This window comes from Ictalurus furcatus, chromosome 17, assembly GCF_023375685.1.
Source record: "Ictalurus furcatus strain D&B chromosome 17, Billie_1.0, whole genome shotgun sequence".
Lineage (NCBI taxonomy): Eukaryota > Metazoa > Chordata > Actinopteri > Siluriformes > Ictaluridae > Ictalurus > Ictalurus furcatus.
In genome coordinates this window covers 1097575-1112278 of record NC_071271.1, presented here as the reverse complement: position 1 = coordinate 1112278, position 14704 = coordinate 1097575, and the positions used below count along the sequence as shown (strand labels likewise).

The following is a 14704-nucleotide window of genomic DNA, read 5'->3' as shown; positions in this document are numbered from 1 at the left end:
ACACACACACACACGTTAAAGGTCCCACTTCCTCCACAGGACACACAGGGCACTGGTCCCCATGGTGACACTGACGACATGACTTCCTGCGCTGTGACAGGTTTCGCCAGGCTTGGTGCAGGTTGCCATGGTAACAAAGGTAGGTACCAGTAGATGTGGGAACATACAGTTGCGAACAAAATTATTCAACCCCCATTGCAATTCAGGTTTAATGTCAAACTTTACAGAATTTGATTTGTTCATTGCAAACAGCTGAATCAAAAGCAATTTAAATAGTTCAACAAAGAACGCTTCAAGTGTTTCCCCCAAATTCAACTGATAATGCAACTTATAATGATTTCTCCAGTCTCAAAATTATTCACCCCCTCAAATAGAATCCCTCACAACAGCACAAATATGCAAAACAGGTGTTGTCTCAAGCACACCTGATGCCAAGGGCTTCGTTAGTTGCAGCAAGTGTGCTTGAGCTGGAACACATGAAATACCTGAACTGAACTGGCTAGGCATGAAATTCCTGGACGGGGCAGAAAAAGGAAGCTATCAATGGCTGCAAGCAGATTTCTGAGAAGGCAGGTTGTGAAAAACCCTCGAGTGACTGCAAAAGACCTGCAGCAAGACTTGGTGGCAACATGCACTGAGGTTTCAGTGAGCATAATAAGGCGTGTACTAAACGCAGAAGGTTTTCAAGGCATTCACCACTACTGACCCAAAAGCACAAGAAATGTCGCTCAAAATCATATAAATAATCCACAGAAGTTTTGGGATTCTGTTCTGTGGAGCGATGAAACAAAACTGGAACTTTTCAGCACGATGGATCAGCGGTACGTCTGGAGGAAGAAGAATGAAGAAAGAACACTCTGTCCGCAGTCGAGCATGGTGGTGGCTCGGTGATGCTCTGGGGCTGCTTTGCATCCTCTGGCACTGGAAACCTGCAGCGTGTGGAAGGCGAGATGGATTCATTGAAGTATCAGGAAATCCTAAGAGAAAACTTCATGCCGTCTGTGAGGAAGCTGAAGCTTGGGCGTCATTGGACCTTCCAACAGGACAATGATCCCAAGCATACCTCAAATTCCACCAAGTCCTAGAAGATTCTACAGGGCCATCACAGTCACCTGACTTGAACCCTGTAGAAAATCTCTGGTGGGACTTGAAGAAGGTCGGTTGCAGCACGCAAACCCAAGAATATTATTGAACTGGAGGCCATTGCTCATGAGGAACGGGAGAAGTTTCCTCAGGAACGCTGCCAGAAGCTGGTGTCTGGCTAAGGATGGATCTAAAGATGCTCGCCATGAAGGGGTTGAATAATTTTGAGAATGGAGAAATCATTAGAAGTTGCATTTTTAATTGAATTTGGGGAAACCACTTGAAGCATTCATTGTGTTGAACCATTTCAACTGCTTTTGTTTGATTTGTTCATCGCAAACAGCTCAAGTTATGGGAGGGAGTTATGGGTGTAATACAGTTGAAGAGAAGATGATGGAGTGGTGGAGAAGATGCCAGAGTGCACGTACTTTCATCACAATGAAGATGACGAGCGTGACGAAGACGTTGACCTGAGGGTGTTTCCAGGCTGCAGCGTGACCGTCATACTCAAACTCCTCAGCGATGCCCTGCTTTGCCCACGTGTGGTTGTCCAGCAACGTCACCAGAGACTCCTTCTGGGTCAGCTACAAACAGGCAAACAGGATGTGGTCAGGGTCATTAACAGCTCCAGACTGAGAAGAAAAGACTATTCAATCTTTCTACCATCTCAGTTATTAATACTGTATGTGACCGCATACTTGTTCTTCTGTCTGTGTGTCTGTGTGTGTGTGCGCGCGCGCGCGCTTTTGTGTTCGTCATCGCCTGACATGCAGCCACTTTATTGAGTACTTTATTGGCACAGACAAAAGACTGCATCTGAGTCACTCTCTTATTAAAGAAAGAGAGAGCGAGAGAGATGAAAAAAAAGAGAACAAAAAGAAAGAAAAACAATGTGAGAGAAACAGGCTATATAAAAAATAAAAAAAAAGAGAGAGATGCATGTTTCCCTCATCCACATCTCTCTCTCTCTCTCTCTCTCTCTCTCTGTGTGGTGACTCATCATCCTTTTCATCACCTGTCCTTTTCCTCTCAATGTTTTTTTCCTTCCTCCACTTTCTCTCTCTCTCTCCCTCCATCAGTCAGTGTCTCTAGTGCTATAGAGCTGTTCGTGCAAGTGTAGCATACAGAGTGTAGCATACAGAGTTTCCTGTGGAGTGGAGTGTGCAGGTGTAGTGTACTAGGTGTATATGGATCATGTCCATCATTGGTTTATGGTTGTAGATGTGTAAAACAAAAGACGACGATAAAATTATTTATCATCATCAGTTATAAATCTTGTACAGTACAGTAGCACTACTTGTATTGTTCTCCGCTTGATATATCGCTTTACTTGTATTTCCTCATTTGTAAGTCGCTTTGGATAAAAGCGTCTGCTAAATGAATAAATGTCAATGTAAAGGAGACGTGGAGGTGTGTATGTGTGTGTGCGCACGTCAGTTACCTGGCCTGCCATGAACTGTCCAAATCCAGGAGGAAACGTCAATGTGGAGATCAGGAGGGTGACGAGGGCAGGATACAGAAGACGCCTAAACACACACACACACACACACACACACACACACACACACAATTACACACAATCTTTCCCTTCTGTAGTAAAATAAATCTCTCCTTGGCTATGTTACATTTCAGTGGCAATTATATTAGTCATCGTACTCCCACACACACACACACACACACACACACACACACATAATTGCACACAGACAGGCACTTTCCCTTCTTTAGTAAAATGAATCTCTACTTGGTTGTTACATTTCAGTGGCAATTATATTAGTCATCGTACTCACACACACACACACACACACACACACACACACACACACACACACACACACACACTCACTTCTTCATGAGGAACTTGTTGATCACCTTCTGCTTCCTAATGAACTGGACGATGAGTCTGTTCAGATAAACGAATAGAGCGCCGCCGAAACCACTCGCTATCCTGCGCACACACACACACACACACACACACGTCTGAATGTTTTACCCCGGTCTGCAAACAGAATCTCCATTACACTCTCAAACTAAAACACTGAAAGTTCAGTTCCGTGGTCGTATGCTAATGAACTGGATCACGTCCTGTGCTGGAGTGGATTCGCTCAGTCAGTTGTTAAACTCAATTACTGCAGAAGTGTGCGTTTACTGTCACACGGAATTAAGCCGAGCGGCCGTTACACAAAACTACCGTGTTTACAGACAGCTGGGAGTGTTCATATGACGTCTGTAATTAAAACAAACAGAAATAAACAAAACCTTTGGGGGGGAGGGGGGGGGGGGGCTGCATTAGACTTTTAGGATTGAAAAAAAGTTTGTTCAGCGAAGCGTATTAATGTAGACAATATCGGTGTTAGTCTTGAAGAAAACAAGGCAGATTACACCATGAATAATTTACTGTGTTGAATAAAACGACATTTAAAAAAAAACAAAAAAAAAACAAAAAAAACAACCACAAAGTAAGTCGAACATTATTGATTTTTTTTATACAATTATATATATATATATATATATATATATATATATATATATATATATATATATATATATATATATATATAATAAGAGCATACAAGTGCTTAATTAAAAGTAATTATAAATTCTATACAGGCGCACCTAAAAGGATTTGAGTATCGTAGAAAAGTTCATTTTTCCCCATAATTTAATTCAAAACGTGGAACTTTGATATATTCTTGATTCATTACACAAAGTGAAACATTTCAAGCCTTTTTTTTTGGTTTGTTTTAATCTCGATGATTACGGCTTTAGAAATCAAAAATCCAGCATCTCAAAATATCAGAATAAAGAAATTATACTACAGAAATGTCGACCTGATGAAAAGTATGTTAATTTATGCGCTGACTGTGGAAACTTCACACTGGACTTCAAGCAGCTTGGATTCTGTTCCTCTCCACTCTTCCTCCAGACTCTGGAACCTTGATTTCCAAATGAAACGCAGCATTTACTTCCATCTTCCCCGTGATTGTGTGTGTGTACTGAACCAGACTGAGAGATTAAAGCCTCAGGAAACCTTCGCAGGTGTTTTGAGTTAATTATCTGATTAGAGTCTTCTCAGGTCGACATTTCTGTATTATAAATTCTTTATTAGAATATTTTAAGATACTGGATTTGTGATTTCCGTGAGCTGTAAGCCGTAATCATCGAGATTCAAACAAAAAAAAAGGGCTTGAAATATTTCACGTCATGTGTAATGAATCTAGAATATAAGTTCCACTTTTTTTTTTTATTAAATTATGGAAAAAAAAGAGAACTTTTCCACAATATCCAATTTTTTTTAGATGCACCTACTGATACATTTAATATGTAAGAATTAACAAATAATCATATAGTATTTAGTAAATAATTACAAGATATAGGATATTATAGTACATAGGAAAGGAATTCGCAGAATTAGCCTTGTTCCAATACTTTTGGAGGGGACTGAACTTATAGTATATATTAAATAAATATAGATTAAATTGTTATAACAGTAAATAATGGCAGTATACAGTGAATAATTATAGCATAATTTAAGCAACTATAAATCAAAAGAACTAGATTCTAAACGATTAAATTATATAGTAAATAATGATAGCATGATACATCTTGATTTGTGCACCCCCCAGCCCCCCACGGTTATGTCCATGATGTCTGTATTTGTCACTTTTAAGTCAAAAATAAAAGTTATTACAGGAAAGTGATGCTGAAATAAAGGGAAGGCATTAATCACATGACTTCCTGCAGTTAAACATGATTAATGTTGAAGCTAAATTAACCGAAGAATCTGGAGAAACTCGGCTCTGATAAAAGTTTCATCTAAATTTAAACAAACTCTAAATCCGGTTCTGGACGCTGCACATTTTAATTAGAACGCTCAGAAAAAGATAAATTAACTCGTTAATCATGACAACGAAAGTGACCAAAATAAAATAAATAAACAAACCAACCTGCCTGGAGAAACAGAGCACGTCGTAACAAAGTCGCACATTTCTTTCTTTATTGTTTTTTTTGCTGTTGTTGTTGTTTTGTTTTGTTTTATTTAAACAGAATGTCTACTGATCTCATTTAATTCGTTTAATGAGATCATTAAGATGGACAGATAGTGTTTTACTAAACTAGAAAAAAAACTAGAAAAATAAAGGATGAGTGGAAAGTAAAGAAAAGAAGAGAGAGAGAGGGAGAGAAGGGGGTTCCTGAACTGTGCACTTACATGTGTGTGTGTGTGTAAGTTTAAAGCGGAGTCTCTGATTGGTTGGCTGTGATGCCGGTTGTGACATCACTAACAGCAGTTAGATTTCAAATTCTGGAGAGTTCCATCCACGCATGTCTCAAAAATATTTTACACTTTAAAACTAATAAGAGTTTCATGGCTTCATTTTCTCGCAGACAGACCTTTGAAACGAGTTTCTTCATTACGCGGATTAAACTCATTCATTTTCAAAACGTTGTCGGTTTTTACCTGCCAGTCAACGGAATTTTCTGTTTGCTGATGTGGGGTTTTCCTCATTTTATAGCTCTGAACGTTATTCTTCGGTCGCTTGGCGTAACCGTTTGAGACGCGCCGTCCGTCGTTACTAGGCCGCGCGCTCACGAGAGCGTTTTCGAATCGTTTTTGCGTTTTTCACGTGGACGGAGATATGTTCAAACTTGCTGCTCGTGAGGACGAGAGAATTTCCTCAAACTGAGGGTAAAAACGATGTTTACAAAAACATGTACATACGTGTGGATTAGTGGTGTTTCGTATCGGGGTTTGATTTTACTGGAACGCTTCAGTGTTTAGTTTGTTGCTGTGATTGATGGCTTGGACTCACCCAATAACGGCAAAGGCCGGCAGTTCCTGAAGGTCAAAGGGAAAGTCCAGGCGGAAACGAGTCTTGAAGAGAGCAGTTATGGTTTCTACACACACACGGACACACTTTAGTGTTCGTATTACGTACGTTCATAAAACTGCACACACACACACACACACACACACACACACACACCTTCGTCTCGGTTCCACACAGCCAGCACTCTGAAGATGAAGGCACTGAAGGTAGCAGCGAAGAACCCACGCCAGTAGTTCCTCACAGCGAAGAACGTGGAGGTGACCTCAATGCTGAAGAGCACGCCTGAACACACACACACACACACACACACACACACACACACACAATGTTGACAGAATTAAAAAGAGAATTCACAAACACAGTACAAAAGACACAATAAACTTGTGTGTGTGTGTGTGTGTGTGTGTGTGTGTGTGTGCACTCACCTCCGATGGGGGCTGCAAAGCAGCAACCAACACCTACAGCACACGCAGCGGCCAACATTTCTATGTTCCGTGATTCATTCTGTTTAACACACAGACACACACACACACAAATTCTGAATTTTTGTTGTGCGAGACAAAACTTGGGATTCACGCATGGTTCCTCAGCTAGCATTAGCGCACAGGCGAGTTCATGTTGAACATTAGTGTGATCGTTTAGAAGTTTTAATTTGTTATAAAGATGAAGACTGAAATTTTTGCTTTAAAGATGATTGAGAAATCAGAGCTGTCGGGAAGCGTCGGATTCGGCAACGAGCGCTCCGTCGATGAGGTCGTCTTTTCACACCAACACAAGATCACGAATTATCGTCGAAACGTACCCAGCTTCTCTTCTAGCGCTGGGTTATAAAATATTCATTTCTGATTGGCTGAAAGGAATTTTATTCAACTACAGTTCTACAGCAAAGCTTCTGTGTAGTGTAACCTACACAAGTGTAACCATGGCAACCATTACCCAGCTTAGATACCTTCCAACGTGGTACAAACTTGTGTATTAGGTTCTACTATGCACAGCTATAGTGTTTCTAATAGTAGTGAAAGAGGTGCGATATGGGAAATGTAGCCCTAACCTCTTACCTTAACACCAATCAGGTTCGGGTCCTTAGAAAGCAGTGAATAATGGAAAGACAAAAGGAGTGAACATGTGCACATGCACGCACGCGCACACACACACACACACACACACACACACGCAAACAACGAACTACACACCAAAACCAGCGTAAAGAGTTTGTGGAGGTGAGGCAGAGAGAAACCAAACAGCGTCGATCTAATTTCAACCTTCGTTTCTGTCTCAGTACAAAAAAAATCTGCAGCCATGCAAAAAAAACAAAAAAACAAAAAAAAAAACCAAAAGAAACAACTTCTCACACTTACACTTTCAACAATTCTGTCAAACTCACCTTATTTTCACCTTCAGGAATGAAATATCAACATATAAATATATTAATAACTAGAAATAACCAAATCAGTTAAATCACTTAAACACGTCACAAAACAAACAACTTTCAACAACAAAGAATTATTCTAGGTTTTTTTTCTCTCTTTTTAAATAAATGTTTGTTTGTTATTTTTTCCATTCTATTTTAAATAATTTTAAGTCATTTTAAATCCAAAAACTGGGTTATCAATGTCGTGTAAATTAGTAAATTAAAACCTGTAAAATGTAATTAAAGGTATTGCGTAGGTTTAGGTTTCGAATTTATGTAGCTGATGAACTCAATTCTATCATTTTTAAAATAAGGAATAAGATTTACTAATAATATTTAGTATGAATAAAATGTTTAACATTTAATAATTGCTATTAATTAGTAAAGAAACATTTTCACGATTAGTTTTGTTTTTACTTTTTTGCAATTTTTAATTTACAATTAAAAAATGAAGTATAGTTTTTGAATATGTATGCAACTTGGATTTTTCGGTAAGTAGATTTACACATTTTTTTTGTAATTAGTTTTGCATTTTTTTTTTTTGTGAATATGCTAAATCGTACAAATGAAGCTTTATTGTTGCTCGATTTCTGTAAATTATTTAAAAGTTTTTTTTTTGTAATGGTTTTGTAATTACCTCGTAAATTCCGCCGAAGAGTGACATGAACTTGCAAAGCAGTGCAGCACACAGACTTGCAATGTGCACAAATGGACCCTGGGGGATTGACCAACACACACACACACACACACACACACACACACACACACAGTGTTAATTCCAGAAAAGTTGTAACATAAGAAACATAAAGTTAAATAAAAAGAAAAAGCTTTTTAATTGGAGGCTGGAGGACGAGCAGAACTTGGATGAATACATGAATATTGAACAAAATGCTCACTACGGGTACACACAGTTTAAGTCCCTGTAAACTGCAAGAGGCAGCAAGTAAAGGAGAAATTTACATACTGCTTATAATTAGTAATTTATAAGGAAAGTTTTACACTTTGATATACTTGCTGGACTTTCTTTAATCTGTGTGTGTGTGTGTGTGAGTGTGCGTGTGTGTGTGCGCACGATAGAGAGAGACAGAGAGAGAGATTTACATGTGTATGTCCTCACAGGTCCTCATAAATACATCAACACCAGGATATGTGTGAAAAAGCATCTTAAAAAAATGAACGCAGTATGTCAAAGACATGTGTCAAATGTGTGTGTGTGTGTGTGAGTGAGAAAAAGAAAGAGAGAGACATGAAGAGAAACTTTTACATGTGTATGTCCTCACAGGTCCCCATAAGTACATCAACACCAGGATATGTGTGGAGAAAAAAGCCTCATAAACACATGAATACAGTATGTCAAAGAGTGTGTGTGTGTGTTTACCTCCTTGCCCAGAGGCATCCCACTGCCCAGTGCACATGTTAGGCCAATGACTTTGGCGACAAAGGTTTTGAGGGTGAGGTACTCCTTTAACACCACACCCCTCAGGATGGTCTTCATCTCGGGGATACCAGAACCTGACAGATGAACACAGAAGGAAAATGAAAGTTATTATTACATTTTATTTTAGGTTTCAAACTGTAATAATAGGCGTCATCCTGTGTGTGTGTGTGTGTGTGTGTGTGTGTGTGTGTGTGTGTGTGTGTGTGTGTGAGAGAGAGAGAGAGAGAGAGTTGTGTGGTCTTTACAAATGCATTCTAGAGACAATAAAAGAGTCCTCGTAGGTCTTCAGAAGAACATCAATACCAGGATGTGTGCGAAAATCACGCACACATGTAGTGTGTTTGTGCATGTAATACATATCAGGGGTATTATGATGTATCTACATGGCTGTATTCAGATTTTATGAACATTATGCCATCCTCATACCAGTTGTACGCTTATTACACAATGACTCTATAATATTCCATTTCTATTTGCGGTTAAAAAAAAAAAAAAAAGGAAACTGAGAAATGAATGTTCTCCATTATTGGTTCTTCATAACCCAGCCTCCATAAAGCATGAAATCCCTTTTTGGGACAGAGATACAAGTCCTCGACTTGGATTCACGCCCACGACCTGGTGCAGATAAGTCCTCCACTCGGAGTTACGTTATAAATAAATCATGAGGTCGCGAGTTGTTTTCTTCGCCCTGATTATAATATACAGACCATAATTCCAACAGTGAATTTCTGTTGAAAGTAATAAAATGTCGAGTTGGCTCATTTCACACTTTTAATGGATGTCATTCCCTCGAGCATAATGTTCATCGTCAGCGTTATCCGTCTCGATGCATATCGGCGACCCCGAACTGATCTCGCGCACGATTCGCAGAAAAGGAAATTCTAATAAACGAGAATGATTTCAATTCATTTTACATGAAAGACGTCAGAAAAAGAATCGCGAACCGATAACCCGGCGCCTCATCTCGATCTTCCAGCGTGTGTAGTTCTTTAAAACAAGTCGTCAAACCCTCTTTCTCCAGCCCAAGATTACTGCGCAACAAGAACCTGTCAGATGTTTAACATTTAACGAAGTATTTGGTTAAAAAAAAAAAAAAGGTCCTTTAAGGGTCGTTTTGATAATGAAGGGTTATTATCCCTCTATAAGGTTCCACTCAGAATCCTTTCTAATAGAGATGTGCTAGGGTTCTGTACAGTGCCTTTAAGGTTCGAGAGTGTGTCCTTGTCATAAACAGTAAAGCCATAATTCTGCACAAAACACGGGGTTTATCAAAGACTGAAAAACAAGTGGAACTGTGAAACCGCGCTGCTGAGAGAACTCCCGCTGCTCTTGTCGTAAACCAACATCAAAGGCATGAACATGATGAACGTTTCCCCCCGGCACATGATCACACAACCTTTAAACTGAGTGCATTTCTGCTAGTTCATGACGTTACATTTCCTCATTAATATTCATGACGGATCACGTTAATCCGTTTAAACTGTACCCAAGTAATAACCATGACGTGACAGTAGCCGGGCAACCCTCTTCACACGGCTGCTTCATCAGACAGTTCATGCGCTGGTGTCGTCTTTATTCTGCTTTAATCCACTTAACAATTATAAAACCATCGGCGAGGTCCGCGTGATCCCAACCCTCAGCTCGGTACTCGGAAATTTGCATTTTCGCACTCCGTCTTAACGAGTTTTCATCTTCATCTCTGAGAAATAAAGATGTTCTCATTGGAATTGGACTGAAACTTTCTCAGCGTTTGTTCTAAACCCCAAATTTCCCGCTACATCATGTGAATAATCGCTATATAAAAGACTTATTTTTCTTTACTCATATTAGAATGAGACTTAATCGTGGTAAAAAAAAAAAAAACCACAATAAACGATTTTCTGCACCGCAATTTCCCTTTAAAATAAATATCTAAATGCAGCAATAGATAACCGAACATGTATCTCAAACTTTTTAAGTTGTTTTGATGTAAAACTAAACCCAACACTCAGACTTTCACAGGAGGACCCGTCGGACTGTTTTAATATTATTTAAATTAGTAGAAAATGTGTCTAAGATCTAGTATGAATTAAACATATACATATATAACAAATAGTATATAGATTTAATATAGATACACAGTACATGCAGATGTATAATAAATAGCATCACTGCCTAATTTAAGGACAGCTGTATATGATCTATAGATTTCATGATTTTGTGATCACAGAAATGACAGAAAACATCACCGTAGAAGAGCGAGTAAAACAAGTTACAGCAGTTGGAATTTCACCAGTTTAAGATTTTTCTGCAAAAAAAAAAAAAAAAAAAAAAAAGCCACAGCAAAAATCAAGCTTTTCTGGACGCAACAGTCACAAAAAAAAAAAAAAACTCCACGAAATCCTGTACGGACTGATTATGTTTTATAAATATATATATTTCTACCTGAAAAATGAAAATAAAAAGACAAAATGTATGGTCTGTGTAATTAATCTAGTTGATTTAAATATCTTATTTAATCAATTTTGTATAAATATTCATTTAAAAAAATGAGACAATGAAGTTATTAAAAAATTTTGAAAGTGATAATACGAATAAAAATAGTTTGTTGTTGGGACGAAAAACAAATTTTTTTTACAAATAAATTCACAAGAAGAAGCGAGTTTTGTTGCAAGTTTTTGCAGGTGTGTTGATGTTTTAATCTTAAATTTTCTCACAAAGATGTGAAAGTTGAACTTTAGAACAGAATCCATTAGTAAAAAGCCATTAATCCGAATAACCAGTGTGTGTGTGTGTGTGTGTGTGTGTGTGTGTGTGTTTTACCGGCAGCCTGAGGTGCTACGATGTGTGTGAAGCCGGCGGAAAAGCTGATGAGAACTACAGGGTATGTGATCCACGCCAGGTACTGCAGGACCATGTTACCGTCCAAACCTCCGTACATCCACTTCTGAGCTGGAGAGAGGACACACAGACACACACACGCGCACACACACACACACACACACACACACACACACACACACACACACAGAGAAAAGAAGGTCAATAGACATAGTCAATGACGTTCTGGAGACACACTGTGGGACAAAACTGTCCAAATGTATACGTAATCAGCATCTCGAACATTTAACAGCAATATTCATTTTCTAATAATAATTATAATAATAACACACTTTTCTTGTAATAACAAGATGTTGTAGAAATGAGATTTTTTTTCTCGTAATTATGAAATGTTTTTAATAACAGCGAGATACTTTTCTTACAATAATAAGAGGATTTTGTAGAACCTTTTCTCAAGGTTTTCTCACAACAGTTTTTCATTATAATGAAATATTATTTTGTAGTTGAGAGGCATGTCGAAACAATGCCTTCTAATAATAACAACAACAACAACAACAACATATTTTTGTCACACACACTCACACACACACACACACACACCTTGAAGGCAGATGGCGATACAGAAGTCCATGACGAAGCTGACGAGGGCCATGACGAGTCCGAGCAGGATGAGGAAGATCCAATCCTCCCCCACACGTGAGATCAGGAACTTCTGACAATGAACTGTACAGACTACACACACACACACACACACACACACACACACACACATTACCCACAGTGCACTGCTGGATGAACAGCCTGACTTCCTGTTTCAAACAAACACATTACCAGACTGAATCAAAAACTTTATGGACCTAATGGGTGTGGCATAATATTCAAATCAGCATGTTTGACAGCCCTTTGTCTGAGACTCCTCCTGTGACATCATTTCACTCGCTAGGTTATTTCTACTTTGGGTTGCAAGGTTAGCTTTAGCTTTAGCGTTAGCATTCATTTGCTGGGTTAGCTTTTGTTTCTTACTTTACCTGTTGTTTATGTTATTTGCTATGTTAGTTTTCATTTCCTATGTTAGATTTCATTTCCTATGTTTGATTTCATTTCCTCAGTTTGATTTCATTTCATTTCCTCTGTTAGATTTCATTTCCTCTGTTAGATTTCATTTCCTCTGTTAGATTTCATTTCCTCGGTTTGATTTCATTTCCTCGGTTTGATTTCATTTCATTTCCTCTGTTAGATTTCATTTCATTTCCTATGTTAGATTTCATTTCCTGTTAGATTTCATTTCATTTCCTCTGTTAGATTTCATTTCCTCTGTTAGTTTTCATTTCCTCTGTTAGTTTTCATTTCATTTCCTATGTTAGATTTCATTTCATTTCCTATGTTAGATTTCATTTCCTATGTTAGATTTCATTTCATTTCCTCTGTTAGTTTTCATTTCCTATGTTAGATTTCATTTCATTTCCTATGTTAGATTTCATTTCATTTCCTCTGTTAGTTTTCATTTCCTATGTTAGATTTCATTTCATTTCCTATGTTAGATTTCATTTCATTTCCTATGTTAGATTTCATTTCATTTCCTCTGTTAGATTTCATTTCCTATGTTAGATTTCATTTCCTCTGTTAGTTTTCATTTCCTATGTTAGATTTCATTTCCTATGTTAGATTTCATTTCCTCTGTTAGTTTTCATTTCCTATGTTAGATTTCATTTCATTTCCTATGTTAGATTTCATTTCATTTCCTCTGTTAGTTTTCATTTCCTATGTTAGATTTCATTTCATTTCCTATGTTAGATTTCATTTCATTTCCTCTGTTAGATTTCATTTCCTATGTTAGATTTCATTTCATTTCCTCTGTTAGTTTTCATTTCCTATGTTAGATTTCATTTCATTTCCTATGTTAGATTTCATTTCATTTCCTATGTTAGATTTCATTTCATTTCCTCTGTTAGATTTCATTTCATTTCCTCTGTTAGATTTCATTTCCTATGTTAGATTTCATTTCATTTCCTATGTTAGATTTCATTTCCTATGTTCGATTTCATTTCCTCTGTTTGATTTCATGTGCCAAGTTAATTTATGGTACCAAGGTTAGCTTTGTCTTTCTAGGTCAGACTTAAGTTTTGCTCACTAGGTTAACTTTCAATCGCTAATTTAACTATCACTCACTAGGTTACCTTTCATTTACTATGGAATGTGCTAGTTTAGCTTTCTCTTGGTTGGTTGGTTTTGTCTCTCTCACTGGGTTAGGTTTTACATGTTATTTTAGCTTTTGCTTGCTAGGTTAATTTTAGCATTCACCCAGGTTAGCTTAATTACTCGATAAATTGTTGAGAATCAAATATTTAGAACTAGTCCCGGCCATTTCACATCAAAGGGGAAGAAATAGCAGTTCCTGTCGTGAGCAAAACTTTGGTGCTGCAGGGTGTGTTTAATTTAGCATCACGCTAATCATAAACAAGCTCACAGGCGTTTCAGAAGTTAACAGAAGTTTTGACTGACAGGAAAACAGGTTTGACTCAGTTTTCCGAACTTCACAGTGACTCAGCGTTTTATTTTTCCTTTCATGCTAAATATCAGTTTATCAGTTCTGATGTTTGGCACGGCATCTGAAGCTAATGCACTTCCTCAAATCACTGCCAAGAGGCTGGAGTGAGTGATGGAGGTTTAAACAGAAACATTTTTATTGATGATTTACGTGGCTAGCATTAAACACAGCTAGCTGTAACCTCAACTGCGGAAGGACGCTTGCTATGTTTAGTTAGCATAAACTCCATCTTCACGATATGAATAAATGAGCAGGTGATCTTACGTGTGAATTACTTACATGAATAAGTCATTCTTACGCCAAAATAATAAACGAGTAAATAGATATTAAATAAAAAGCTCCCACAGCATCATTCACTCCATATAAGTAAAGATTAGCAAATTTGAGCCAACTAAATTTTTACTAAAAATTTAGCATGGAATTTTTTTATTTAAATACAAACAAAACAAGTTACAACTTTAGCTATAATCGTGGCTGTTTTTGATTGGCTTTTGATCACAAGCCCCACCCACCGTTACCTTAGTTACTACTACTATCCATGTCAAGCTTTTGAAAAGATGGAGTTAAGGTGATTT

General features: G+C 37.8%; 1 protein-coding gene across 1 annotated transcript in view; it reads right to left on the bottom strand.

The window, feature by feature from the left end:
* LOC128621014 (chloride channel protein 2-like) overlaps positions 1–14704 on the bottom strand; it is a 74432-nt gene that overhangs the window by 21014 nt on the left and 38714 nt on the right. Inside the window, exons 3-12 of the mRNA XM_053646464.1 lie at positions 12182–12313; positions 11564–11692; positions 8702–8835; positions 7961–8038; positions 6338–6416; positions 6069–6194; positions 5895–5979; positions 2930–3031; positions 2525–2609; positions 1512–1667 (exon numbers count right to left, since the gene is read on the bottom strand). Coding sequence (XP_053502439.1) covers positions 1512–1667; positions 2525–2609; positions 2930–3031; positions 5895–5979; positions 6069–6194; positions 6338–6416; positions 7961–8038; positions 8702–8835; positions 11564–11692; positions 12182–12313 — 1106 coding nt within the window. The remainder of the gene's footprint in view (positions 1–1511; positions 1668–2524; positions 2610–2929; positions 3032–5894; positions 5980–6068; positions 6195–6337; positions 6417–7960; positions 8039–8701; positions 8836–11563; positions 11693–12181; positions 12314–14704) is intronic.